General features: G+C 36.7%; 1 protein-coding gene across 1 annotated transcript; it reads left to right on the forward strand.

Annotated features, from left to right (window-relative positions):
* Positions 1 to 298: 298 nt before the first annotated feature.
* Positions 299 to 22930, forward strand: SLC6A15 (solute carrier family 6 member 15). Its single transcript, XM_044384740.3, has 11 exons — positions 299 to 611; positions 4984 to 5141; positions 5504 to 5630; positions 7159 to 7340; positions 8626 to 8736; positions 12108 to 12349; positions 12453 to 12645; positions 13640 to 13832; positions 16900 to 17059; positions 20551 to 20713; positions 21792 to 22930. Exons 1-11 carry the CDS (start codon positions 323 to 325, stop codon positions 22161 to 22163), a joined length of 2190 nt encoding a protein of 729 aa, XP_044240675.1. The 5' UTR covers positions 299 to 322; the 3' UTR covers positions 22164 to 22930.
* Positions 22931 to 26430: the final 3500 nt, after the last annotated feature.

Here is a 26430-nt window from a genome sequence, read left to right on the forward strand (position 1 = left end):
AGCTCTGAAGGGCCAAGAACAATCAGATGTCTTACACTCTGTAGAAAGAGTTTTTATCATAAAAATTAATAATAAAGAGTTTTCAATATTTTAAGTATTTTTCCTCATTAAATATTATTGTTTTTCAACTTAAAATTTTGCAGGTACCCATAGGATATTGGACATACAGATCCAGGATTCATTAAGACTCTGTCACCTTGAAGCAAGGATTTATTTGATACCCTCCTCCATCCTTTATTCATATCCATTAACATATTTCAAAAAAGAATTAACACATTTACTATAAGGGAATTTTAAAAAATAGTACTACCCACGCTTTCCAATGCCGAAGAATAGCAAGGTGGTAAAAAGAGAATTAGACGATGAAGTTATTGAGTCTGTCAAAGACCTTCTTTCCAATGAAGACTCAGCTGATGATGCTTTTAAGAAGAGTGAACTGATTGTTGATGTTCAGGAAGAGAAAGATATAGATGTTGAAGAAGAATCCGAAGTTGAAGATGAAAGACCAGCTTGGAACAGTAAGCTACAATACATCTTGGCCCAAGTTGGGTTTTCTGTAGGTTTAGGAAATGTGTGGCGATTCCCATACCTATGTCAGAAGAATGGAGGCGGTAAGTTTTGGGTTTTGTTTGTTTTTTTGTTCCTGTTGTTAAGTGATACATTGCTGAGCAAATCGTAATTCACTGTCTCAAACAGCTCATGATGTTGCTGCAGCCTCATTATTTCAGAAACTATGAATTCCGTTATAAAGCCAGGGAGACTCCTTTGTTGGACGTGAGCTCAACTCTGTTTTCAGATTAGGTTTCCATAGGAGCAGATGGCTTGTTATGAATACTCAAAGCTTTCTTAAGGGTAATAGATTCTCAGATTCTTTCTGTGGATGCTATTAAACATTGCTAAATTACTGACCTTTCCAACAAACGTTAGAGGCGTCCATTGTGCCTGTCAGTTATTCTATTTGGCAAAAAACCTGAAGTTTCTGATGTAGGAAGGACTGGTGAAAGAAGTCAGAAAGAATGTTCTCTCCACAATTTATTAATGCTGAATTTTAAATTATTTCACTTATTACATATAATTTAGAATAATGATGGTGTTCAAATGCTGACCAGAACTTTGTAGATCCCAGGAGAAGGGATTTAACCAGGTAATTGATGTAACGCCAGACATTCTTCATCCTTACATATCATATATATTTGGTTTATAATGCTACAGTATTTGGGGACAATGTTTAGTTTCAGAGAAAACTTCAAAGAAATTAGCATCCTTAATTTAATTGTATTTGTTTTAAAGATTTTATTTATCTATTTGAGGGAGAGAGAGAAAGCACGAGTGAGCAAGGTGGTGGGGCTGAGGGAGAGGGAGAAGCAGGCTCCCCAGAGGGCAGGGAGCCCAACTCCATGTGGATCCCAGGACCCTGGGATCATGACGTGAGCCAAAGGCAGATGCTTAACCAACTGAGCCACCCAGGCACCCCCATCCTTAATTTTAAACAAAAATATCTCCCATCAACATAACATTCTAGTTTTTTGTATTTTTGCATATAATCAGTAAAGGTTGTTCAGCAAAAATTATCTTAAAAACCAATAAAGAAGCGTAGACAAAGGAATGGCTTGTTCGTGTACGATACAAGCTCTATAGTACACCAAGTCAAGTTAACTAACACTTGGGTGGAAACTTTTGTCATCTATATACATGGAAACTATTAAAATAAATGTGGTTAAAAACTAAATGTTATATTAACTGCATTTCAGCACACAACGGTTAGAAAGAACATTTTGGTATTTGATTCCAGTTTGTGATAGTTTTGTTGACTGGGCCAAAAATAATGGTTTTATATTTGATGTACAAATCAAATGAAATAATATAATCGTATATGAAATTTCTTTTTAGACTATAAGATAAAAAGCTAAGGTGTTCTGATGACAAAATATGTTAAAGATCTTGCTTAGTTAATTCAACTAGGCACAAAACAACAGGTTTGGCAAAAGTTGCCTGTTTGACAAATCTGCCTGAGAGGTGAGACTCAATACAGGACGTCTGTGATACACTACACGTCCCTCCACCGACATTGTAAGCTCCTTAGCTAGTCATGAACGCCACGCGTGAATTATTTATCTAATCAGCTATAAACAGCTACGTACTACCCTGCTTTTTGTTTCTCGTGAGCCATCCCATTTGCCAAGACTAGCAGAAGATGAATTCTGATTTGTAAGGCTTTCACCTTATGAGGCTTTCTGGCCACACTGTTAAGGAAGAAGGCTGTCTTGGCTGAAGTCAGGTTGCCATCCATTTAATACCATTTTTGTCTTGGCAGAGAACTCAAAGGATTTCATAGTTAGAAATTAGTTATTAGCAAAAATTGCTCCTCCTCATTTTCATATGTGGAAAGAGTCAAAATGCTCTTCCTACTATTGTTTCCTCTCTTCTAATCACAAATACTAGACAGGGATGTTATAAAATGCCAACGGACTTTATCGTTTCAAAATGGCTGTCAGGATACAAAAGGCTGTACCCAATATGCGGTAGAGCATTGAGCCTTCTGAGTATTTGAGTCGTGTTTTCTGGCTGTTCAGTCAGACAGACTGAGACCACCTGAATCTCACTCATTTGTCACTTGAGGCACTTCATGAATAATAGAACCAAAAAGTGATAGACCCAAAATAAGTTGATTTCTCTGAGGATATTGAAGTACAATGGTTAAACTTAATAAGTAGTGTAGTATAGGGGCGCCTGGGTGGCACAGCGGTTAAGCGTCTGCCTTCAGCTCAGGGCGTGATCCCGGCGTTATGGGATCGAGCCCCACATCAGGCTCCTCCGCTATGAGCCTGCTTCTTCCTCTCCCACTCCCCCTGCTTGTGTTCCCTCTCTCGCTGGCGGTCTCTATCTCCGTTGAATAAATAAATAAAATCTTAAAAAAAAAAAAAAAGTAGTGTAATATAAAAGCTACCAGCTCAGGTTTTGAAGTCAGTTTAGCGTTGAAGCCTGGCTCTTTCCCACACTGGCCATGTCACTTTTTACAAGTTAACTTACTTCTTATGGTTTAGTTCCCACACCTGTAAAATGATAATAATGGTACTTATCCCATTGGATTCTTGTAAGGAATAAATGAATAACTACATGTAACATGCTTAGAAATGTGTGTTTTTATTTAGTTAGTTAATTTATTTAGTTATGACTATTTTTAATATGGGGGCTAACAGTAATTTGAGGTAGAAAAAAAAGCGAAGTGTCTAATAGCATGCCGTGCACACATAACTGAGGAAAGATTCCCAGTGGGTCCGGTTTTAATTCATTCTCTCTGTCTCTAGTCATTCATACATACATAAACTCATCCACATTCTGGGATTAGGTGCATGTGTTAAAACATACTTTCAGTCCTTTGGGAAACATTTTCAGGTCATTAAAGCCTGAATGTTTCCAATCATTGTGGAATTAGATATTTTATAATTCTGTTTCATGAGCTCATGCATCCAGGCTTTACTTTACATACCCATCTGTAGAATCCACTCAAGTCCAAAAGGCTGCAAATCAGTCATAAGAAAGTAGAGATTTTCTATCGGCTACTATATTAGGGAAATTCTTGTATATGGTCATCGTTCAGAGATATACAGAGAAACTGAGATAAATAATTTTTAAAAGTAATGTTTACTCCTTCAACAGAATAACTACCAGAAAAACTTGAACAAGTTCCAAAATCTATTCAATACCATTAAATACTTTTTTTAAAATGGGAAAACACAATAATGGCCTCTTATTTGAAAACGACATCGACACCATCAATTTTGTGACTGACTTGACAGTCTCTGGTTGGACAAAGCTCCAGATAAGTAATTAGAATGTGGGAAGTCCATTCTAGAGGTTACTTAATGAATAATTTGCATATGTGTTCTTATATAGAAGTGAATACATTTCACATTTAACTTTATCCGTTAAGAGTGCCAATATTGACATTGTCAAGCTCTTTTAAAATAACTAGTATATGTCTTAATTTGCCATTTGACTATAAGATAATTTTCTTAAGTATGAAAACCTTACTACATGGGTAATATATAGTTGCACGTGTATTTTGCAATAGGTATGAAATATCTTAGTTTCTCACTCACCCTCACTGCCCCTTCACAGAATTTTGGAAAATTAAAAAATTCCTTTTGGGGCACCTGGGTGGCTCAGTCAGTTAAGCTTCTGACTCTTGATTTTGGCTCAGGTCATGATCTCAGGGTCGTGAGATTGAGCCTCATGACAGGCTGTGCAGTGGGCATGGATTCTGTTTAAGATTCTCTCTCTCCTTCTCCCTCTGCCCGTCCCTACCCCTCAAACTATGCACACATGCTCTCTCTTTCTCTTAAACACACACACACACACACACACACATTATTCCTGAAACATACTTGTTAAATGAAGTATATATGGAAAAATGACATTTGTCTGAGTTAGAAGTTCTTTTTCTTTTCCTATTTTTTTTTTTTCTTTTTCAATCGAGGCAGCCATTTCTTCTCTCCCCTGTTGTTATTTAGGGAAAAAAGTCAACTTTAAAACTATAAAATCTCATTCATTCTAATTTATCTGATTTGGAATGCATGTATAGATGAGTTTGAATAATATTTAATAAATTACTTCATGAGCATTGTGTGAATAAGAATTCCAGGAGTTTGTGAAAACTACTTGAGAAAATAATTAATTTTAAGGCATCAATTTTTTTTTATGGAAATGAAGTTGTTTTACCCTTTCAATAAAATGAAACTAAAACTTTATATTCTCACTTTTATCATAATTATTTTTTGTCAGAAACTCTTTGTAGCAGTCAAATTCAAGTTTCAAATACTAGAAAGTTTAATATGATGAAATTGCATTTTCTTTGAAGTCTTTTATAATTGTACTATAAAGAAGTTCAAATATTGTCTTTTATGAGATACTCAAAATTAGTGTAGTCCCTACTGCGACTGTTGAAAATATAATCTATTTTATTTGTTCTTGTCTCTGTAGGTGCATATCTTTTGCCATATTTAATACTGCTTCTGGTAATAGGTATTCCCCTTTTTTTCCTGGAACTCTCTGTGGGTCAAAGAATTCGGCGAGGAAGCATTGGTGTATGGAATTACATAAGCCCTAAACTGGGTGGCATTGGATTTGCAAGTTGTGTAGTAAGTTTCCTGGTATGGTATATGTCATATAATTTTTACAGGGTTTGTAATTGTATAGTTTGCTCTTAAATGAAGCCTTTGAGTGTGTATTTCTATTCAGGTCTTTAATCACATTTTTAAAAAACGCCATTGGAGTTTGCACTAACACACTAACCAAGCTGTAAATATTCATACAGTTCCATCTTGATAATGCATATTCTTAAGATCTAAGAGAGACATCCTTTTAGAAAATATAATGTGTCTCAAATAAAAATGAAACGAGGAGGATTTTTAACATGTTAAGTGAGGTTTTATGCATTTCATCTCGTTGCAAAGGAAGGGTCCTGGGAGATGTAATGTAATCGTGCTATTTTGTTTTGCAGGTGTGCTTTTTTGTGGCTCTGTACTACAATGTCATCATTGGCTGGAGTTTGTTTTATTTTTCTCAGTCTTTTCAGCAACCTCTTCCTTGGGATCAATGTCCTTTGGTGAAAAATGCTTCACGCACTTGTAAGACACGTATCATGTAGTGTTTTTCTTTTTTTTTTTTTTTAAAGATTTTATTTATTTATTCGACAGAGATAGAGACAGCCAGCGAGAGAGGGAACACAAGCAGGGGGAGTGGGAGAGGAAGAAGCAGGCTCATAGCGGAGGAGCCTGATGTGGGGCTCGATCCCATAACGCTGGGATCACGCCCTGAGCCGAAGGCAGACGCTTAACCGCTGTGCCACCCAGGCGCCCCTCATGTAGTGTTTTTCTATATAATGATCATAAAGTTGCTAAGGGCGTGAGGTTTTGAGATTTTTTTTTCCTTTTTTTAAGATAATGTGGAACAGTCTTTCAAAATTATCACGACAAGCTTCCGTCACTTTTAGAATTGGCATACTTAGAGCAAAGCCCGTTGGCACCATATAATTTTACTAGGTCTTCCCGAGTTATTTTATCATGCCGCATGACATTGGGGTAAAATGTTACAACCGTTCAGTTGTTAACTTAGACAGTTTTTCATTTTGTACCCCTTTCTTGATGCCTTACATTTCCATTAAAATAAATAAAAAATAGCTTCTAGTTATAAAATAAGTAAGTCATGGAGATGCAAAGTACAGCATAAGGAAGACAGTAATACGGTAAGAATTGTGTGGTGACAGATGGTAACTACGCTACGGTGGTGAGCATCGGTCATGTACAGAATTGCAGAATCACTATATGGCACATCTGAAATGCATATAACATTGTATGTCAACTAAACTTCAGTAACACAAAATTTTTTTTTAAAAAGGACCTGCAAGTAATCATAAAGGAGATAAAAAATAAAAATAACATAAAAAAATAGGACAAAAAGAATCTGTATTGAAGTAATTGTTTTTATGTCTTTAGTTCCCTTTCGTAGTTTTCCCATCATTTATTTTTAAATCCTAGTATATTAATAAAGGACAATTCCCTAGAGTAGTGATGTCCAGTAAATATGGAATGCAACTCACATAGGTGGTCTAAAATTTACTAGTAGTCAGATTGAAACAGGTTAGAAGTAGGTGAAATATTTTTCCAAAATGTTAACATTTCAACAAATAATTAATATATGAATTATTAATGTAATATTTTACATTATTTTTCTTGTACTAAGTCTCTAAAATCTTCTTTGATTTTGTATTTACAGCACATGCCACTTTAGACTAGCTTCATTTCAAAAGTCACATATGACCAGCAGCTAGCGTATTTGACAGCTCTGTCGCAGGGAGTCAGTCAGATAATTCTGGGCATGAAAGGGGCTATAAACCTGTTGTGTTTTAATTACTTTGATAAAAAGCTTACATATTCCTGTTTCAGAAATGTGTAATAAAAAATATCAACAAGAATATGCGGCTGTGGATTTTTCACAATTTTTCACAGTGAGTTTTCACTGTGAATATAAATGCTTCTCTAGAATAGTAGTACTTTTCGGTGAAATGTTAAGAACTGATTTACAGGCTTACTGGGAAAAAAAATGCCTCATTACTCTTCCAAGTCTGAAATAATTGCATTACCTTTCTTTCTACAGTTGTAGAGCCAGAATGTGAAAAAAGTTCCGCCACCACCTATTACTGGTACAGAGAAGCCCTGAACATTTCCAGTTCCATTTCTGCAAGTGGGGGCTTAAACTGGAAGATGACCATCTGCTTGCTGGCTGCCTGGGTTGTGGTTTGCTTGGCTATGATCAAAGGCATTCAGTCTTCTGGAAAAGTTAGTATGCTAGAGCCCCTTCTGCTTCTGCTAATCACCACTCCTGCGTGTGATGCCCACCTCAAGCTCCGCTGTAAATGCCTGTGGGCAAACAACAAGTACCATGTCATTCTAGGTAGTTACATAAAGATTGGCGAAAAGTGGTGCTTTAAAAAATGTGTTTAAATTAAAGAAAGAGCATAGATAAAGATGGGTTTTATAGTGAAATCTAAAGTCACTTGTAATCTTATTTCATCAAGGAGATCTTTTGAAATTCTGTGTCTACCTGAAAGACCTTTATTTTTGCTATTCATGCCATTGATCCTCACGTTTCAGTTCACAGAGATGAAGGAGAGACAGAAATAACAGGGGAGCAAGTCCTACAGATCTGGGGGTGGAGCTCAGCGGGGGGGTGGGGTGGGCAGGGAGGCACTCTAATGTGAGGCTTTGCAAGTCAGAGAGAAGAATTCACATTTTATTGCAACTGTATTAAAAATCCCTGGAGTGCATTCAGTGGGAATAAGACAACCTGAGCGGTAGCCTGAAAACTAGGAGAATATTCACAGTAGGGCAGGACTACTTCCGGTTGTTGGACTTTAGCACCTTGATTTGCTGAGACAGAGACAGAGACAGGCGGAGAGACATCTCGGGGGGAAAGTCAGAAGTTCTTTTCTGGACCCGAAAAGTTTTAGAGACCCTTTAGGCTTCTACATGGAGATGTCAAAGAAGCAGTAAATGTCTGGTTAGGGCAATTGCTTTACTGCGATAAACATTCCACTTAACTTTAAGCATGAACACTTGTGAAGCAGAAAGTTAAACCTTGACATTGTTAATTATTCAGAGTCTTAGGAGACTTGACAGGAGCCCACTCTCCAGAAGATTTACAGAATTATAATGGAATTTTGATTAATCAGGAAAAAAAGGACTCTTTTTTGCTGTTGCTTGCTGTTACCTAAAACAATAGAAGTAGGAATTTGTTAGGGAGATAGTAGCCATTAATTTTTTTTCAATATTGTTTGTTTTGTGAACTTTAAGAAACAAACACTACTCAAGTTACATTATACCTGTGGACTATTTTAGAGGAGTTTAAGTAAGGGAGATTCCCTATTTCTCGTTCTATCTCATACAGGATCTTAAGTAAGTCACATTGCATTAAGACTAATAAGCCATTCTAATGTGATGGCTGTAAAAGTATTAATAGTACTATTAACCATGCTATAAAAAGTATCAAACAGAACACAAACTCTTAACTACAGAAATATAGTTTTAGTGTGTCTCACCTATATTTATTTATTTTTCTTTGTAGATCATGTATTTTAGTTCTCTTTTCCCATATGTGGTACTTATATGCTTCCTAATCAGAGCACTCCTTTTAAATGGTTCAATTGATGGCATCCGCCACATGTTTACCCCTAAGGTATGTACTGCATTTCTATTTAAGGCTTATAATCATAAAAGCATTATGTTTATTGTTCAGTTGTTCCCACAGTTAGATTTAAAGGATAATTGTCCTAACATATGTATGCTAGCCTTTTTAAATTACAGCTGTTATGTTAACCAGCTTAGGAAAGCCAGGGCTTTTAAATATCCATAATTATATCCATCTATTTCCAATTTTAAATGGCCCATTTTAGTTCTAGAATAAGTTCTATGTGAACTTCAAAAATTCCTTTTATAATAAATTAACTCCTAGTTTTTTACACTGATAAATTTTAGGACTTTTCCATCTTTTTAAAAAAGATTTTATGTATTTATTTATTTGAGAGAGAAGGAACACGAGCAGGGGGAGGGGCAGAGGGAGAGGGACAAGCCGACTCTATGCTGAGCGTGGAGCCTGCCATGAGGCTCAATCCCACCACCCTGAGATGATGACCTGAGCCAGAATCAAGAGTCAGGAGCCTGACCGACCGAGCCATCCAGGCCCCCAGGACTTTTCCATCTTTCCTCTACTTCCTTCTCTATGTTAGTGGTTCTTAACCTTTTGTAATTGACCCCTTTGAAAAAACCAATAACAAGATCTTCTTACCAGAGAAACATAATGAACATATTAATTTGTTTAATGTCTCAGAAGGTTGACAGATCACCTAAAGTCCATGAACCCAGGCTGAGAAGGCTTCTGTACTCTAAATCCTGTCTCAGAGAAAATCAATATTCTTGTTCTGAGGTTTTGTGCCTCCTAGAATAATATTTATAGTGGTGAGTTTGGGGAGTTTTTAATGCGTATGCATTTCAGGAAAATTCTCATTAGGCTCCACAAAAGGCTGAGAACTTACGTTCTTTCATTCATCTTGGAGTTGAACTCAATGCGGGACACCTTGAACCTGCTTAATCAGTCCTTGTGAACTTGGGATAGTGATTTAGCAGGAAAAAAAAAAACCCCAAGTTTTGAAGTGTATATACATTTAGTTATTCACTGAAGTTAACACCTCATTATTAGTTTGCTAACACTGTTATAGACAGACATGGAGTTATAAAGTTTTGAAATTGGTTCAGAAACTGGAAGTTATCTGAAGGGTGAATGTGCAGCCAGCAACATGCTGTGGGATTTGGGCAGAAATTAACTTCCCTGGAATTCTTTGTCACTCCTGGCAGCTGTCTTGATACTATGTAAAAGAGGCTGTGTTCTTTCGGTATCAGGTTTCCCCTTAGTACTCTCTAGCAGCAAAAATGCCACTGGTATCTGATTTTCTTGACTAATTCAAAAGTCCTGGTTAGCATTTAGAGTTGTAGGAACTCCTCAGTGAATAACTAGTTAAGATTTATAGATTTCAGCTGTATTAAAATTTAAATAGGCTTCAAATGGGCCATATTTACTGACCAAAAATGATATTTATATTGTAATATATAAAAAAAGGATTTCAGAGTTTAAAACAACCAACTTTTGTGTGAACTTCTGGAATATCACCTTATGTAAGTTGGCAACTGCTTGTGACATAATTCTAAATATTTGATTCAAATAGCTATCTTAGAATTCAACTACTTTGATAGGACACTTTTACGTGGCCCCGTATTTAAAACTGGCATTATTGACATTTTAAACCGGGACTGGGAATCACTATTAAAATAGTTAGTTCTTTCGTTAGCTCACTTTTCATTGACTATCGATAAAATTCTGTTAGGTCACTGCAAGGTGTGATAGTTAATATAATAATGATAAGTTGTCAGTTACTTTTTAATTTACATTTTTTGTCCAAGGGAGAAAAGTAAAGCACACAAACTATTCCCAAAACAGTGAACGGAGATTTAGTTCCTGAATTGGAAGTAAGCCAAGTAATGTCTTTAGTAAATGGGCGTTGCCTGCCATCTAGTGGGTAAAGTAGAGATAGACAGTTGAGTGTATTTGGGATCAGTATTAATGGTAGAATGGTAATGTAGCAAGGATCAACAAACAATATGCATATTTCAGTTAAATCTTAATAAATTATAAATATAATCGTGATTATGTTTCATGACAATATTATATTCTATTTCAATAATAGTCACTAAAATTAAACAATAAATTGAACTGAAATTGAACCATAAATCCTAGTAACTAATAACTAAAATAACCAAATCCTAGTAACTAAAATTGAACAATAAAGCCTCATATTTGAGAAAATGTGCATTTTGGAATCTACTTTGGTTCATATTTCAGCTCTACCCCAGAACTGCTGTATAACCTTAGGCAGGTTACTTAACCTTCTTAAGATTCAGATAATAGTAGCAACAAATTTCGTGGATTGTTCTGAAGATTAAATGAGATAATCCATACAAAGTGCTTATCCGTGTTCCTACCAGTACAGTCCATATATGTCAACTATTACTGAGCACTGAGAGTGTGGTGCGGAATGTGATGGAGCGGCGTATGGCTTGTTACCCCCATCTCCAGTTGAAGACGCTGAAACTCAGGGAGGGCAACTACTTACTCCCAATTGCACTATTTTTAGATTATTAAATGGCAGAGTCGGGACCTGAGACTGTGGAATTCATCTTCCCAGCCACATTTGACATTGCTCCCAATGAAGGCAATTTCGCTGCAATAATAAAGAGATAAAACACCAATTTAAGCACTTGTGTTATTCAAACCTGTTTATTGACATCTGTGTCAGATATGGCTAATATTAATTGTTCCATTTAAAAGGTTTGGTTATATACAGTGATAACTCTCGAAGAGGTAAAGCTGAGTAACTTGAAATACATGTTCAGCACAGGTGCAGAACTTTAGAGCTTTGGCTCTGAAAGGGTCTGAGAGGTGATGTAGTTGAATTGCTTCAATTTTCAAAGAAAAGGCTTTCAGAAAACTATCGAAAGGAATGCATCATACATGCATGAATGTGCAAAGTACAAATAGTCAACTCTCCCAAACTTATAATCTGCTTATTATCTGCCTTGACTATTAGACTGCCACCAGAAAACACAAAACTTAGGGTATTAGTTAAATAATTAGATTTTATTGCTAATTAATTTATTTTGCTTTGGACAGAAAACAAAGACTTAAGTAGGAAATGATTGAAGACAGTTAATTTCAAATAGTACTTTTGATTTGTCTTAAAGAGAACTTAAAAAAATTTCTACAGAAGTAGAAAATCTCCATGTGAGTAAAATCTCCATGTACACAATTGTCTGTAGTTTTTCTTATTCCCATATTTGGTCTCACTACTAAGTGAAAACTTGGTTATTTCTACTAAGAACAGATTATTCCCCCAGTTTATATCATTCTGATCTATTTAAATAATAGAACTAATTCCATGTAGAGTATTCTGAAGTACTATTTTGCAGCTGACTTCTATTATGTTTAATTTTAAACAGCTTGAAATGATGCTGGAGCCCAAGGTCTGGAGAGAAGCTGCTACACAGGTGTTCTTTGCCTTAGGTCTGGGATTTGGTGGCGTCATTGCCTTTTCAAGCTACAACAAAAGAGACAACAACTGCCACTTTGATGCTGTCCTCGTGTCCTTCATTAATTTTTTTACATCTGTCCTGGCAACACTGGTGGTGTTTGCAGTGCTGGGCTTTAAAGCAAACGTCATAAATGAGAAATGCATAACAGAGTATGGATATTCATTTCCTTTAGCTCTTGATGGCATAATTGTATAAAAAGTATACCCCTCCAAACCCATAAATATTCACTCGTTATGTTGGTCTATCTTTCAGAAATTCAAAAATGATCATAAAATTTTTGAAAATGGGCAACATTAGTCAGGATATTATTCCACATCATATCAACCTTTCAGCTGTTACCGCAGAAGATTATCATTTAGTTTATGACATCATTCAAAAAGTGAAAGAAGAAGAATTTTCTGCTCTTCATCTCAACTCCTGTCAAATTGAGGATGAGCTCAATAAAGTGAGTAGGCTGTTTAAGCACTACAGTCATTATCACGCAGGTAACATACGCATTATCCAGGACTTTTTTTTAGGAAAATGACCTTTAAAATGCCGGTGGAAGATTATGATGTTTCAAAATTCACATTTTTTATTTCAGAGAATGTACTTTTTTAAAAAGTTTTTATTTTAATTCCAGTTAGTTAACATGTGGAACTTAAGGAACAAAACAAACAAGCAAAGGGGAAAAATTAAGAGCGAGAAATCAAAAGAACATACTCTCTTAAGTTACAAAGGTTTGCTTTACTTTAAAAAGCAATCTCATCGATTCAGCCACAAAAATTTAAAACATGAATATAAGTTGATTTTCATCATAGAAAATGAAATTAGTCTGATATTTTTCCTGGTATAATCTTAAATACAAAAATTTGAATTATGACTATCATTTACATATGGCATGATTGTTTGGACACATAATTGATATTTAGCCATTTTAATATTTATGTTGAACAAGTCATGATTAACTCCTTTAACTACCGTCATTTATTCTGATAAACGTGAAACAGGTGAACATTAATAAGTATCATTGTATTCGCCCTTCCCCTGTATTGCCAAAAAGGAAAATATAATGGAGAAACCGACATTGACCCCTGCAGTAAGATAGCTAACACTATACTTGACTAAACATAAAAAATCACGTGCAGGAAGTTATGGATGGAGTCATCATTTATATAAAAATCTTGAGTTCTGTAAAGAAAGATTTAGTTACTAACTTACCCTTTAAATTTTTTGGTTTTGTCCTTTTTAAATTTTGGTCTATCTGTTGTTTTTATGAGATAACACAATCAACTTTTGTTCGGAAGCACAGTTTCCTAAGAGACAGCATGATATCAGCCTATCTATTTCCAGTAACTCCCGAGCATTATTCAGAGTTTTCCCTCTCCTATGTAACTGGTATATATGGCCGTCCCTTAATATTGCTCGGTACTAATGTTGCCATTTTATACATTTTACAGGCTGTTCAGGGGACTGGTTTAGCTTTCATTGCCTTTACAGAAGCAATGACACATTTCCCTGCATCCCCCTTCTGGTCAGTGATGTTCTTCCTCATGCTAGTCAATCTGGGGCTTGGCAGCATGTTTGGAACCATTGAAGGGATCATCACTCCCGTTGTGGACACTTTCAAAGTGAGGAAAGAAATTCTTACTGGTGAGTTTTTTTAGGTATTTGACTTTTCACTGAACTGATACAGGCCATTTATTTTACTCTTGGTGAGAGGTCAGAGATGGAAATAGGAAAGTGTTTTATTGGGGCGCCTGGGTGGCACAGCGGTTAAGCATCTGCCTTCGGCTCAGGGCGTGATCCCGGCGTTACGGGATCGAGCCCCACATCAGGCTCCTCCGCTATGAGCCTGCTTCTTCCTCTCCCACTCCCCCTGCTTGTGTTCCCTCTCTCGCTGACTGTCTCTATCTCTGTCGAATAAATAAATAAAATCTTTAAAAAAAAAAAAAAGGAAAGTGTTTTATTAATGCCCGTTTATTAATATATATTACTATTACTTGCTATTTTATTTATATGTTTATATACAATGCAAACAATAGACTCAATGTAGATTATATTAATTATTATTTTTTAAAGATTTTATTTATTTATTTAACAGAGATAGAGACAGCCAGCGAGAGAGGGAACACAAGCAGGGGGAGTGGGAGAGGAAGAAGCAGGCTCATAGCAGAGGAGCCTGATGTGGGGCTCGAACCCAGAACGCTGGGATCACGCCCTGAGCCGAAGGCAGACGCTTAACCGCTGTGCCACCCAGGCGCCCCAGATTATATTAATTATTAGTGATTACTTATATTACTTTTCATTAATAGTAATGCCACTATCATGAATCTATTCATGAACCTATTATGAGTAGAATGAAGTTATAAAATGTTCGTGTATAATTTTGTAAATGAGACAAGTAATTATTTTTAAAAGTTCAGATCCAATATTCCTTTTCCAAAAAGTGCATCGTTGAAATTGATGAACCTAAATTCAGTTCTCATATGAAATAGCCCTTGTAGCCTACTAGTAGTTAATATCTCTAAGTAGGAAAGAAAATAAAATAATTTATCAACATTGATGGTTATTATTAAGTCCAATCTGCAAGCAGTTATTAAAGTGCCAGTATTGTACTGCACCATCCTCACATTTGAAGGATATAAAAGATATAAGAGAAATTATAAAAGAGATAGAGACATAGGAGAGTCTTGTCTCCAAAAATAATAGTACCGATAACCAAAACCAAGTCTGGTACATAAGACTTACACCTTGTACAATACTCATAGATGGCATAGTAGCGACTTAACATGTCACAAGAATTAAGAAACTGCGACAAGGGTCATCTAAATATATGATGGAACTATCAGTGAAAGAGATGGCAGTTGAATTGGAAAGGGGAAGGGTCTTCCAGGGGTCAAAGGATAGCTTTAGTAATAGCTTCAGTTTAGCAGATATAAACAGAGATAAAGGGGACAGATAAGGAAGGCAGCCAGACCAGAGTGCAGGAACAGGGTTGGGAAGGGATGCAGAAAGAAATTGGAAAAAAATATATAAATGATACTGAATGCTGGGCAGTAGTATACAAGCTCCTCAAAGTCCTGTTTTTAGCTCTGAAAGATTTAGTAGTAACTTCTGTGTACGTATCTCTCAAATATGTAACTTTATCACTTATTGCTCTGCTAAGTTTGTGTATGTGTATGTAAAACAATTTCAGCACTTTGTTAAATACTTCTTCTTAATATTCTCAACTCAGTTGGACATAAATGAGAAACTTCCTTATCTTCTCCCAGAAAAGGCAGTCTCTACTCTGAAGTTTCTGTTTAATTCAAGGCTACCAGTATCCTGCCTGATATGCGTACTAAATAACATCTTCGCTGCTTTCCTCATCTTTGCCCCATATCTAAACGCTCCTGTAGTGAGAGGGCTTGCAAAATTAAGGGAAAAGCAGCAGTGTGGAGGCAAAAACACACAAGGTAGTATTTGGTGAACTCCACTGGAGTTTGGTCAGAGCAAAGGGGAAAGCCCTCTCTTTTCCCATTACCTGTCTTTCGGGATCATACCTATACTTAAAGTCACATCTCACCTCGATGAAGCGTTTCTCTGTCACCTTTGCCAGATGTGCTTTTGTCTTCTCTGATAGGACAGTAGGATTTAGAAGTAAATTACTTACAATCTTTTCCTCTCAAATCTCCAGCGAAACTCTTACTACCTATACCACCTAGACTGTGCTCTTCTTCACCACCTACGGTGTCAGTAGGTGAGAGTGAAAAGAGTCACAAGGCTGTGGTTCGAGCTCTGCCACTTCCATCCTGAGGCTTTGCGTACAGCATCCTGGGACAAGCATTTCAATATTTCAATATGTGAAAGCCTCCAAGTAAATGTTACTTTCTCCTTCTCTACATTATATGCTTATATATAATGTTCGTTTAGATGTGATGTGACTCATCCTACTAGCATTGTGCTTAAGAATGGAGGTGATGACTTCACTTAGCCCATCCTTACAGAGACTGTTAGGGAACCCCCATGTGATCGAACCCCAGGATGTCTGTTTTCTCCCCTCCCAAACTGCCCGTACCTGCTCTATTACATTTACTCGCCTCTGCTCGAAGGTGGTTGAGGAATAGAACACAGTCACGTTTTATTTTTGACTGCTTCTCTACTAAAGAGTGTGAGACAATAGAGTCTAACGTAAATATGGGAATACAGTGTGGATCCCAGAAATCTCCCTAAGCTTTTATATTAATAGTAGCTGGTCAAAAGTAAAGAAGGGGGGGTAATCAGAAGGGGGAATGAAGCATGAGAGACTATGGACTCTGAGAAACAAACTGAGGGCTTTGGAGGGGAGGAGGGTGGGGGAATGGGATAGGCTGGTGATGGGTAGTAAGGAGGGCACGTATTGCATGGTGCACTGGGTGTTATAGGCAACTAATGAATCATCGAGCTTTACATCGGAAACTGGGGATGTACTGTATGGTGACTAACATAATATAATAAAAAATATTATTATTAAAAAAAAAGTTACTGTCTTACCATGGATTCATATTAAATCCAGGGGTAAATCCAGGTAACTCCCAATGGGTTTTATTCCATCGTATCAGGAAAGGTGTTGCCTATTTTTATCTTTGACAAGTTATAAAAGTGAAGACAACGTTGTTTGAATATAATAACTCATAATTAAATGTAAAAGACTGGACTGCATAAAAGCTTAATTTTTCCGTCTATTTCTTTTGTACAGTGGTCTGTTGCCTTCTGGCATTCTGTATCGGCCTGATATTTGTGCAACGCTCTGGAAATTACTTCGTTACAATGTTTGATGATTATTCCGCTACACTGCCTCTGCTAATTGTAGTCATTTTGGAGAATATTGCCGTATCCTTTGTTTATGGCATAGATAAGTAAGTATATTTGCTCTTATGCATTCATTTTTCATCTCTACTTTGGAAAGACCAATTGTCAATATCTTTTTCATTTAGAAGAAGAAGGAAATGACTAGAGGGAAAAATTCTTTGCAACAAAATCAAATCTTTTGCAGGCTCTTCTTCGTTTAGTCCTTTTTATAAAGTATATTACCCTATTAGGTGATTAGATAGAATTGTGCGATGGCAATATAATCTAGGATTCTGGAGCTTTGATTTAATTGTAGTTATCAGATAGTAACTTCTAGGATCTAGTGAGTAATGGCTATGCTCCAAGAACCTTGTTAAGTTGTTTTAAGTTATTATTACTGTCCACATTTCACATTTCTCAGGCTTATGAAACACCACGTGACTTGCTCATCACCTGGACCGAGGCACACCTGGGATTCATAGCTGTCTCTGCTTAACTTAAAGCCTTTCTTCCTATTTACTTTGCTAATCTGTTTTATGGGAGGAATTTTATTTTATTATGATACATAATGCCTTATTTTATTATGCTACTTAAAGTTCTACGTAGCAGGTCAGTTTTGGGAAATGACCTATCCTGCTCTGAGGCGTTTGTGTCGTTTGCTATGCACAAACTTTGTGTTCATGTGGAGTCATTACTTGAATAACTAGATACCTAAACCTCTAAATTATATACCTGCTTGATGTGAAAAGTATAAATACTTGGTGTGAAATGAGGAATTAGAGTAATCTCAGAAGAAAAAGGTCACTGGAGGTTTTGTACAATATTTTTTAAAAGTTGTTGTCTTTAGTTCACATATACGGACTAAGGCAATAAGATTGGCAAGCTTATTAGAGGTCTATGTAAAGGAGGAATGAGTGTGTTGCACGAAGACCAGAGTCTTCTTAAACAACATAGAGAATGTTACTGGTATTGAATGAGCTTCGTGACAGAGCTTGGAGAATGTTTTTATTAGTGTCAAAAGCTCCAGGCAAGGAAGGGGAGGGAGACTTACTTTTAATAATCATGTACCATACGGCAATAGAGGTTAATAGCTGTCTAACATGCATTAAATCTGAATCCTCACAAAAATGCCCTGTGGTAACTCATATCATCCGTATTATAAATGGAAAATTGGCCTTACTTGTACAGGAGAACATGTGTGTTAGTTTTAGAGCCAGGACTGTAATTTAGACCTTAGTTTCAAAATTAGGTATCTCTATACTCTACTAAGACACCCCTAACTCCTAACTTGCACTGTGTCGGAACTTGATATTATTATTGGACTGATCTGTGGATCAATAAGATTGTAATTCGGATTTCCATTTACACAGTTTGTCATTTACAATAGGCATATTACAAAATCTCTCTTTTTAGTAGTTAGTATCCCTAAATAATAATAGTTAACAATAGCAGGAGAAGTGATACTACTACTAATAGTAGTTATTAAAATGATATCTATTAAATTCCTACTATATGTGCACCTATTAAATTCCTACTGTATGTGAGGTGTTGTGCTCTGCATACATTGCCTATGAACCTAACAATAAGTGTCTAAAAATGCAGGAAAATTCATTTCACTTGAATCTGGTCAAATCATAGGGGCAAAAAAATTGTTTTTAAACGAGAAAAGGAACAGAATCAATCCCTACAGACTACAAATGCACATAAGCAAAAAAACTAACCATATTTCCAAATGAGTTGAAATATATTCTTTCAAAAAGAAAAAGAATGACATATATCTGTTGTTTAAAAGTCAAGAAGTACGATAATTAAAGAAAAGAAATTTGGAAACAGCATAGAACTCAGGAAATAATTGTGAATAATAATATTCAGAAATGATGATCGAATTTAAAAAAAAAAACACAAAAACAATAAGCACAATGACTAGTTCCATAAGAATTAGAAGCTAGAAAGGAGGAGTACTTTTTTTAAATCAAGAAGAAATACCAGGGGCACCTGGGTGGCTCAGTCGGTTAAGCATCTGCCTTTGGCTCAGGTCATGATCCCGGGGCCCTAGGATCGAGTCCCACGTCGGCTCCCTGCTCCGGGCTTGGGGGGGGGGAAGGTCTGCTTCTCCCTCTCCCCCCTGCTCATGCTCTGTCTGTCTCTCACCATCTCTCAAATAAATAAAATCGAAGAAGAAGAAGAAGGAGAATAGCAAAGGAGCTAAGAGAAGGAATAGAAACAGGAGCTAAGCAAAGACAACTCCACATGTGTGCAATGAAGTCCTCTAAAAGCAGTGGCCGGAACCATGTTAAATACTGTAATTGAAGAAACTTGCCTAAAATAAGTGACAACTGGATGCTGGAAGGGCACATGATACACTTGGAAAAATAGACATAGCCCAGCACCAGGACATAGGCTAGGCTCTTACTTCCAGACAAAAAAAGAAAAAGAAGAAAAAAAAGGAAAAGGGCCATCCAGGCAAAAACAGTAACAAACAAAACTATCAAAATTATTTATGAGAGAAAAATCTGATAGTCAACAAACGTTTTGTAACAATATTATGTAGTTAGAAATATTTACAGTTCTCAAGGAAAGAAAGCATAAGCCACAGATTTTTAAACCAGCAACACTCAACATTCAAGTATAGTGACCACAGATACTAATGAACATACAAGAAATTAGGGAATATAGTTACGATGATGTCTCTCTGAAGTCTCTACTAGAGAACTGTCTTTACACAACCAAAAAATCTGCTGGAACATTGGTGCAAGCCCTGGTGGGTGGGCGGTGATTATCTCTAGATAAATATTAAGGGATATAGACTACTGTGTCATGACTACGCTTTGACAGCGTTAACATCATACACCTAGAAGGGTGGCCTTTATTTCATGCAAATAATACCACAATAACCTTACCTAAAACAACAGCATAAGCTTACAGGTTACCAGGTCTAAGTACTAGTTTCCAGGAAATAGGAGGGTCAGATGTGCTTGTGAAGCAGCACTGTGTGGATGTAATCAGCAAGGTCCAGACTACGAGATTCCTATGGTGCAGAGTGTCCAGCTGATTGAACAGAAAATTGGAAGAAACAAAAAAGAGATGGAGGAGGAACGTAGAGATGGAAAAGGGGCTTGAGAAACACATCAGTCATTGCAATGTGTGGACCTTCTTTCAATTCAAACGAACAGACTATGAAAAGAAGCGACAGTTTAGATTATATAAACACTGATTGGATATTGGATGATGTTAATTATTGCTAAGTATAAAAAGAGACAAGGAATTTTGGATGTATTGCAGACACTGTGTTTATAGAGTAGAAAGTCATCAGTGGGAAACTGTTCTGTAATTGGGTTGCGTGCTTTCACTAAACAAAAATCACAGTACTTAACTGTTTACATTTTACTTTATAAATGTTCTTAACTTATAAGTCATCACCCAATATGATTTTTTGATTCAGTATAAAATGTCATAAGTTATCATAGCTAAACCCTTGTGAAACTGTTGATATAACGCACATTTTTAAGGTATAGAAATATTAACTTGAGGCATAATTAAATGCTTTCTTTTTATTTAGATTTATGGAAGATCTGAAAGATATGCTGGGCTTTGCTCCCAACAGATATTACTACTATATGTGGAAATATATTTCTCCTCTAGTGCTGTTATCACTGCTAATAGCCAGTGTTGTGAATATGGGGTTAAGTCCTCCTGGCTATAATGCATGGATTGAAGATAAGGTAAAATACAAAATAAGGAAGTTAAGCAAAAATATATTTATTGTTTTCGGGGTTTTGTCTTTTGCTTTCTTCACAGTATATTTTGCTGTTTAATCAATGGTGTTGTTTTTATGCAAGGATCCTGAGATTTATATTTTATTTGGCCCCAAACGTGTATGATTTTGTTACAGATTGTAGATTTTTTTTAATACATGAGAAACACGGACTTGGTCCTCACTAAAGTATCTGTGTTTATGTCACCATAGACGAACCAATAATTATGGGGCCTTTGACTCTAGAAAAAATATTGCGCAAACCACCAGGAATATTTTTCCTATATAAATTTATTAAGTCACGGCCCAGATACTGTATAACAAGAAAATTCGCATTAACCATGAAGACACAATTGAAATCCATATTGAAGGAAAGCTTCGCTATAACTGATTTATATTGGCAATGATGATTTCAATTTCTGCTTTCAAGGTGCATTAGCCACATCATAGTAAAGATACATATTAACTGTTATAAAATCAGAATGCTTATTTTTCAGAGACACCTCTGACCTTGAACTATTCTATGGTCAATAACTCTGTATAAACAACAACTAAATTCATGACTGGAGCATTCACAAGTCTGTTAACCCTTACTAAAACCCTTGGGGCCAGATGTGCTTCAGGGTTTAGATATGCACGTTTTAGAAAGACAGTGTGGCACGTGTAATTTAATGACTGAGAGCAGTGCTGATTTATTATTCCTCAGGCTTCTGCAGGTGAACTGGGTCATGCTTCTCTAGGTCTTAGCTGAGCTAATTCATACAATTGATTGAAGTTGGAGGGCCGGTCTCTGTGCAATCTTTCATTCTGGGCTTCTTGCTAGCATAATAGACTCAGGGCAGCATCCTAAGAAACAGAGGCAGAGCTCACAAGGCCTGTAAAGCCTCGCCTTTAAAGTTGATTGACGTCACTTCCACAGTATTCTGTTGGTCAAAGCATGTCGCAAGACTCTTTGCTTACAGACCTGAGACAAATACAATTTTTTTTCATGTACTTACAGAGCAAGATTACCAATAATGATTTTTTTTCTTTTCTGGCTTTCACAGGCATCTGAAGAATTTCTGAGCTATCCGACGTGGGGACTGGTTGTCTGTATCTTGCTGATGGTCCTGGCAATACTCCCGGTCCCAGCAGTCTTTATCATTCGTCGCTGCAACCTAATAGACAATAGTTCTGGTAATTTAGCATCTGTGACCTATAAGAGAGGAAGGGTCCTGAAAGAGCCTGTAAACTTAGAGGGAGATGATGCAAGTCTCATTCATGGAAAGATATCCAGCGAGATGTCATCTCCAAATTTTGGTAAAAATATTTATCGAAAACAGAGTGGATCACCAACTCTGGATACGGCTCCCAATGGACGATATGGAATAGGGTACTTGATGGCAGATATGCCGGATATGCCGGAATCTGACTTGTAGCTGGGAGGAGACTACCAGTGGGTTCTATTTGGTTCATTTTTACCAATGAACATTGGCTCTACTAAGAGAAGTATTAGGCTTCACTTATCAGAGGGCGATCTCAGGTGTTCCTTGGCTGTGATCTTTAATCCCAAGTATACGTAAATTCAACTAGAGCATTCCTTCGGATTCTTTGGTTTACATTTGCGCAGAAAGAGCAGAAGGAGTTACAGACAGAGCTTATAGTGACTGAGGTCCAGGTTTGTCAGAATTTTAAAAAATACTTTTGGTGTTTTTTCAAGCATTTCTATCTCAAAGGAAAAAAAAACAGGCGTTACCTCAGTTTCTAATAATTTCTGGTTTAATAGTATTGGCAATTCAAAAATGGTATAATTTAAAATGTATAAGTTTGCCTTCGGGGTAACTCCCAGTATTACAGTGAGCAGTTCTGCAAGTCGGTGCCTCTAGCGCACTTCCATGAATATATTGTGTAGGTAGGCTCTACTTATTTTGGTAGCATTGATACCTTCTTAGGCAAATAACTGAAGAAAACTGCAAAATATTTTCTTATGTAATCGCTGTATAGAGCAATAGTATCAGAGAATAAGAAGGCACTCATGCTGGATGACAGTTGAGATTCGGAGGTGACTGGGAATCATGTGTGCGATGGTTGTATATTTTGTGTAAAATATATGTGTGAAAATGATCTAAGAATGAGTCACTCAGCACTCTCAAGAATTATGCAGATTCTGCATTTTCCTATGCCGTGTGCCTAAAAACCTACTTGATATTTATTGTGGTTTCAAGATTACTCATAGTATATTTATATATACTTGCAATGTATATAGATGTATATTAGTACTCTAAGTACTGATTTGAAAACTTGAAGCAAGATGGCATTTTATTTCATATCTTTCTGTTTTGCTTCTGTTTTATGCAAATATAAATCCTTTTTTAAGTGATTGTTAAGATTGTATGGCATTACATTTTAAGCTACAAATAAATGAAGTTAAAAATGATGCTTTGTTTTCCACACTGAGTTTCTTGTATCACCTGAATTGGATTATCTTGCATTTCACTCAGCACTTAGGCATTTCGTAATAATTAATCATCACGTGCCAGGAGGGATTAACAGATTGATTAATAGAGTTACCACCACTTCAGAGACAAAGGGAAAATAGAGTACTATGGTTAAATGGTGTTAGCCTAGTCTCATGATTCTTGGAAAAGTGGTCTCCTAGGAGACCGTGTGTCCAGTTCACTGCTTACGGCGTCAGTATTGTCTCTGAAGTATAAGGAAGTATTAGGATTTTTTTTTTTTTAAGACACTGTTGCATCTATGAAAGTGGAGGAAGCAGAATTCCACCGAGTGCCATCTCACTAAACGGCTTTTATTAATAACTGTCCTACTGCTGTATCAGTCACATTTAAAAAAATCACAATGAATACAGTGGCAAAATAGGAGCGGTAGTACACACACCATATCCACTGATGTGTTTTTGGCCAAATATGTCTGGTCTGCTATAGATATGTGTTACCAGACTACATCACAGCATTTAAAATATATTCCACTGTTGACTAAAACTTTTGGGTTTGTTTTTACATATTCATTGATATTATATTTTGTATCACTTTAAAATTAAGCAATAGTCATTGATAGGCAATGTATGTACATTTTACAGAAATCAAAAATTATAACAATTCAGTGTAGAATGAATTTCCCGCCCAACATTTCTCCTAGCCACCCAAGTCCGTCCTTAAAGGGAACCACCATTATCAGTTTCTTTCTGTGTATCCTCTTGGCGATGCTCTGTGTCTACGCATCACACAAATAACAGCATTCTGTGTTCTGTCTTATGGATCTTATTTCTGTCAATAATTTATCCTGGACATTGTTCCATGTGAAGGCACATAGATCTGCCTCATTATTTCAGAAGCTGAAGGAATAAATTTTATTTTTGTATCGAAGCAGTATTTTTTATAAGCTTCCCCAATATTAAAAAGTCTGTAGCAAATACTTACTTTACCTGCTGGCCTTTAGCTCATCATGACTATAGACTGTCAAATAGCGGTATCCCTCTTCGCTCCCTCTCGCCATGGGCTCTTGATCTGCAGATTGGATACCTGCCTTCCACTGGATAGATCTCCTCCCTACTGTTTACACAGTCATGTGACGAATGCAGGAATCCTGTATGATGGAAGAGAAGCCAAATTGTTTCTCATGCCCTCCCGTGGCAGATGAGACAACTAGACAGTGAAAAGAACAAGGTCTTCTCTCCTTTCTGCTTTTATTCAGTCAGTTCTTCAGCTGTTCATTCATTTACTCATTTGCTCCCCTTTCTTTGAGCGTCTCTCCACCAAGAATCTACCCTATCCTTTTTTTTTTTTTTAACATTTATTTATCTGACAGCAAGAGACACAGAGACGGAGACCACAAGCAGGGGGAGCGGCATACAGACGGAGAGGGAGAAGCAGGCTTCCCACTGAGCAGGGAGCCCGATGTGGGGCTGGATCCCAGGACCCCGGGATCATGATCTGAGCCGAAGGCAGACACTTAACCACTGAGCCACCCAGGCGCCCAGAATCTACCCTAGTCTTAGTACTAAGCCAAGGCACCGTTGTAATTAGTGTGAATATTGATTTTTACCCTATTTTTCTCCTCTTGGTCAGGGAGATCTATCTCCCACCCTTTCCCAGGCAGTGTAGTATTTAATCAATAAACAGTAGTGCACATGAACTATGCCTGTTTTTGTATTGCTTTCCACGACTTTTGTGAACTCTGGCCTAAATTGTACCGGATATAATATAGTAGTCAGGTGTTGTCTACCTTCAAATGGAAGGGAGGCTGTGGAGTGTGACTGTAGGGCTAATGGAGTGTTCACAGGGGGTAAAAGTAAGGGGAGAAGTACTCACTATTAGGTGTTAGAATCATAAGGAGGGAGTCTAGTAGCTTGGGGCAACAAAGTCTTAGGATATAATTTTATGAAAGTATTTTTGCATTTCCATGTGTTTATGTGTATGTGCGTTCTTTAAAGGAAGAAGTTACCTTCATTATTGAGTCTTCAGATGCGCAAGTGATGGAGAACGTTTAAGATTAAGATGTAGTGCTTCTTAACTATAATTATGCTTTAGAGTTATTTGTAACCTTTTTAGAGACGTATTTCCAACCTGTTATATGTGAATTCTTTTGGGATTGGATGCAGGACATGACTGTTTTTTTTTTTTTTTAAACTTATTCTAATGTGCATTCTTGGTTAGGAACCGTGGGTATGAAGGAGATGAAAAGAAGGACAAGTAAATATGACCTCTAATTGTCTTCAATCAAGCAGAATGGAAATGAAGATGCTGTAATTGTGATAACTGGGGAGAAAAATAATTTAGGTGGATAGAAGTTGGAAATCATAATTTTAAAAACGCTTTGAACAGTAAAATATCTTTCTCCTTTTGAGACTTTGTTCTGGTCACTGCTTCCTGAACACTCCCTCCAAAAGACCCATATCTATGTCTATTGAATATGAATAAAATAATACCAATTATATGGATTTTCCCATAAATTTTAGTTGTAAATTTTTTGAGCTGTAAAATTGTGACAGAAAAAAATACCCACATGAAACTCTACAAAACTATTGGAAATAGGAAAGAGAACACTTCCCATAAGCTAGTCATTACTGAGGATAGCCAGGCATTACTTTCATAACTAACACTGAAGTGAAGTGTTTCATATGTTGTTTTTCCTCAAATGACTGACTTCAAAATTGGCTGATTGTCTACTTATTCGGACATATGTTCCCATCTAAAACACTGCCTACAGAATGCCTGTCATGTGTTGGTAAAAAGGAGAAAAAAAGACTGGGATGTTATCTTGTCCTAAACTTGGATTCTGCTATTGCTTTAACATACCTGTCATTCCTAGAGCCGCCTTCAGATACACACAGACCCCCACCACGACCACCAATAACAACAAAGACTAAAACACCTGACTTATATGAATGGCAAGAACCATGCCCTGTGGTACCCATGCAGGGCCGCCTGTGGTGCCAGGCAGGTATAAAGAACCATGCCCTGGAGATTAATGGTGGTAGCCCAGCTGCAGTTGTTTCCCCCCATTTGCCTTTTCAGAATATGTTCCTATGTTGCATAGTAAGGAAGATAAAGAGTTTAGAGGAGAGTGGAATTTATGTTTCTGAGAATACAATTTTCTTGAGAAAAAGACATTAAGAGTTGCAAAAATACGTCATTTGAAGGGATGCTTACGAGAAGCGAAAAAGCAGAATGCAATGCTCTAGTG

Source organism: Ursus arctos, unplaced genomic scaffold, assembly GCF_023065955.2.
Source record: "Ursus arctos isolate Adak ecotype North America unplaced genomic scaffold, UrsArc2.0 scaffold_21, whole genome shotgun sequence".
Taxonomy (NCBI): Eukaryota; Metazoa; Chordata; class Mammalia; order Carnivora; family Ursidae; genus Ursus; species Ursus arctos.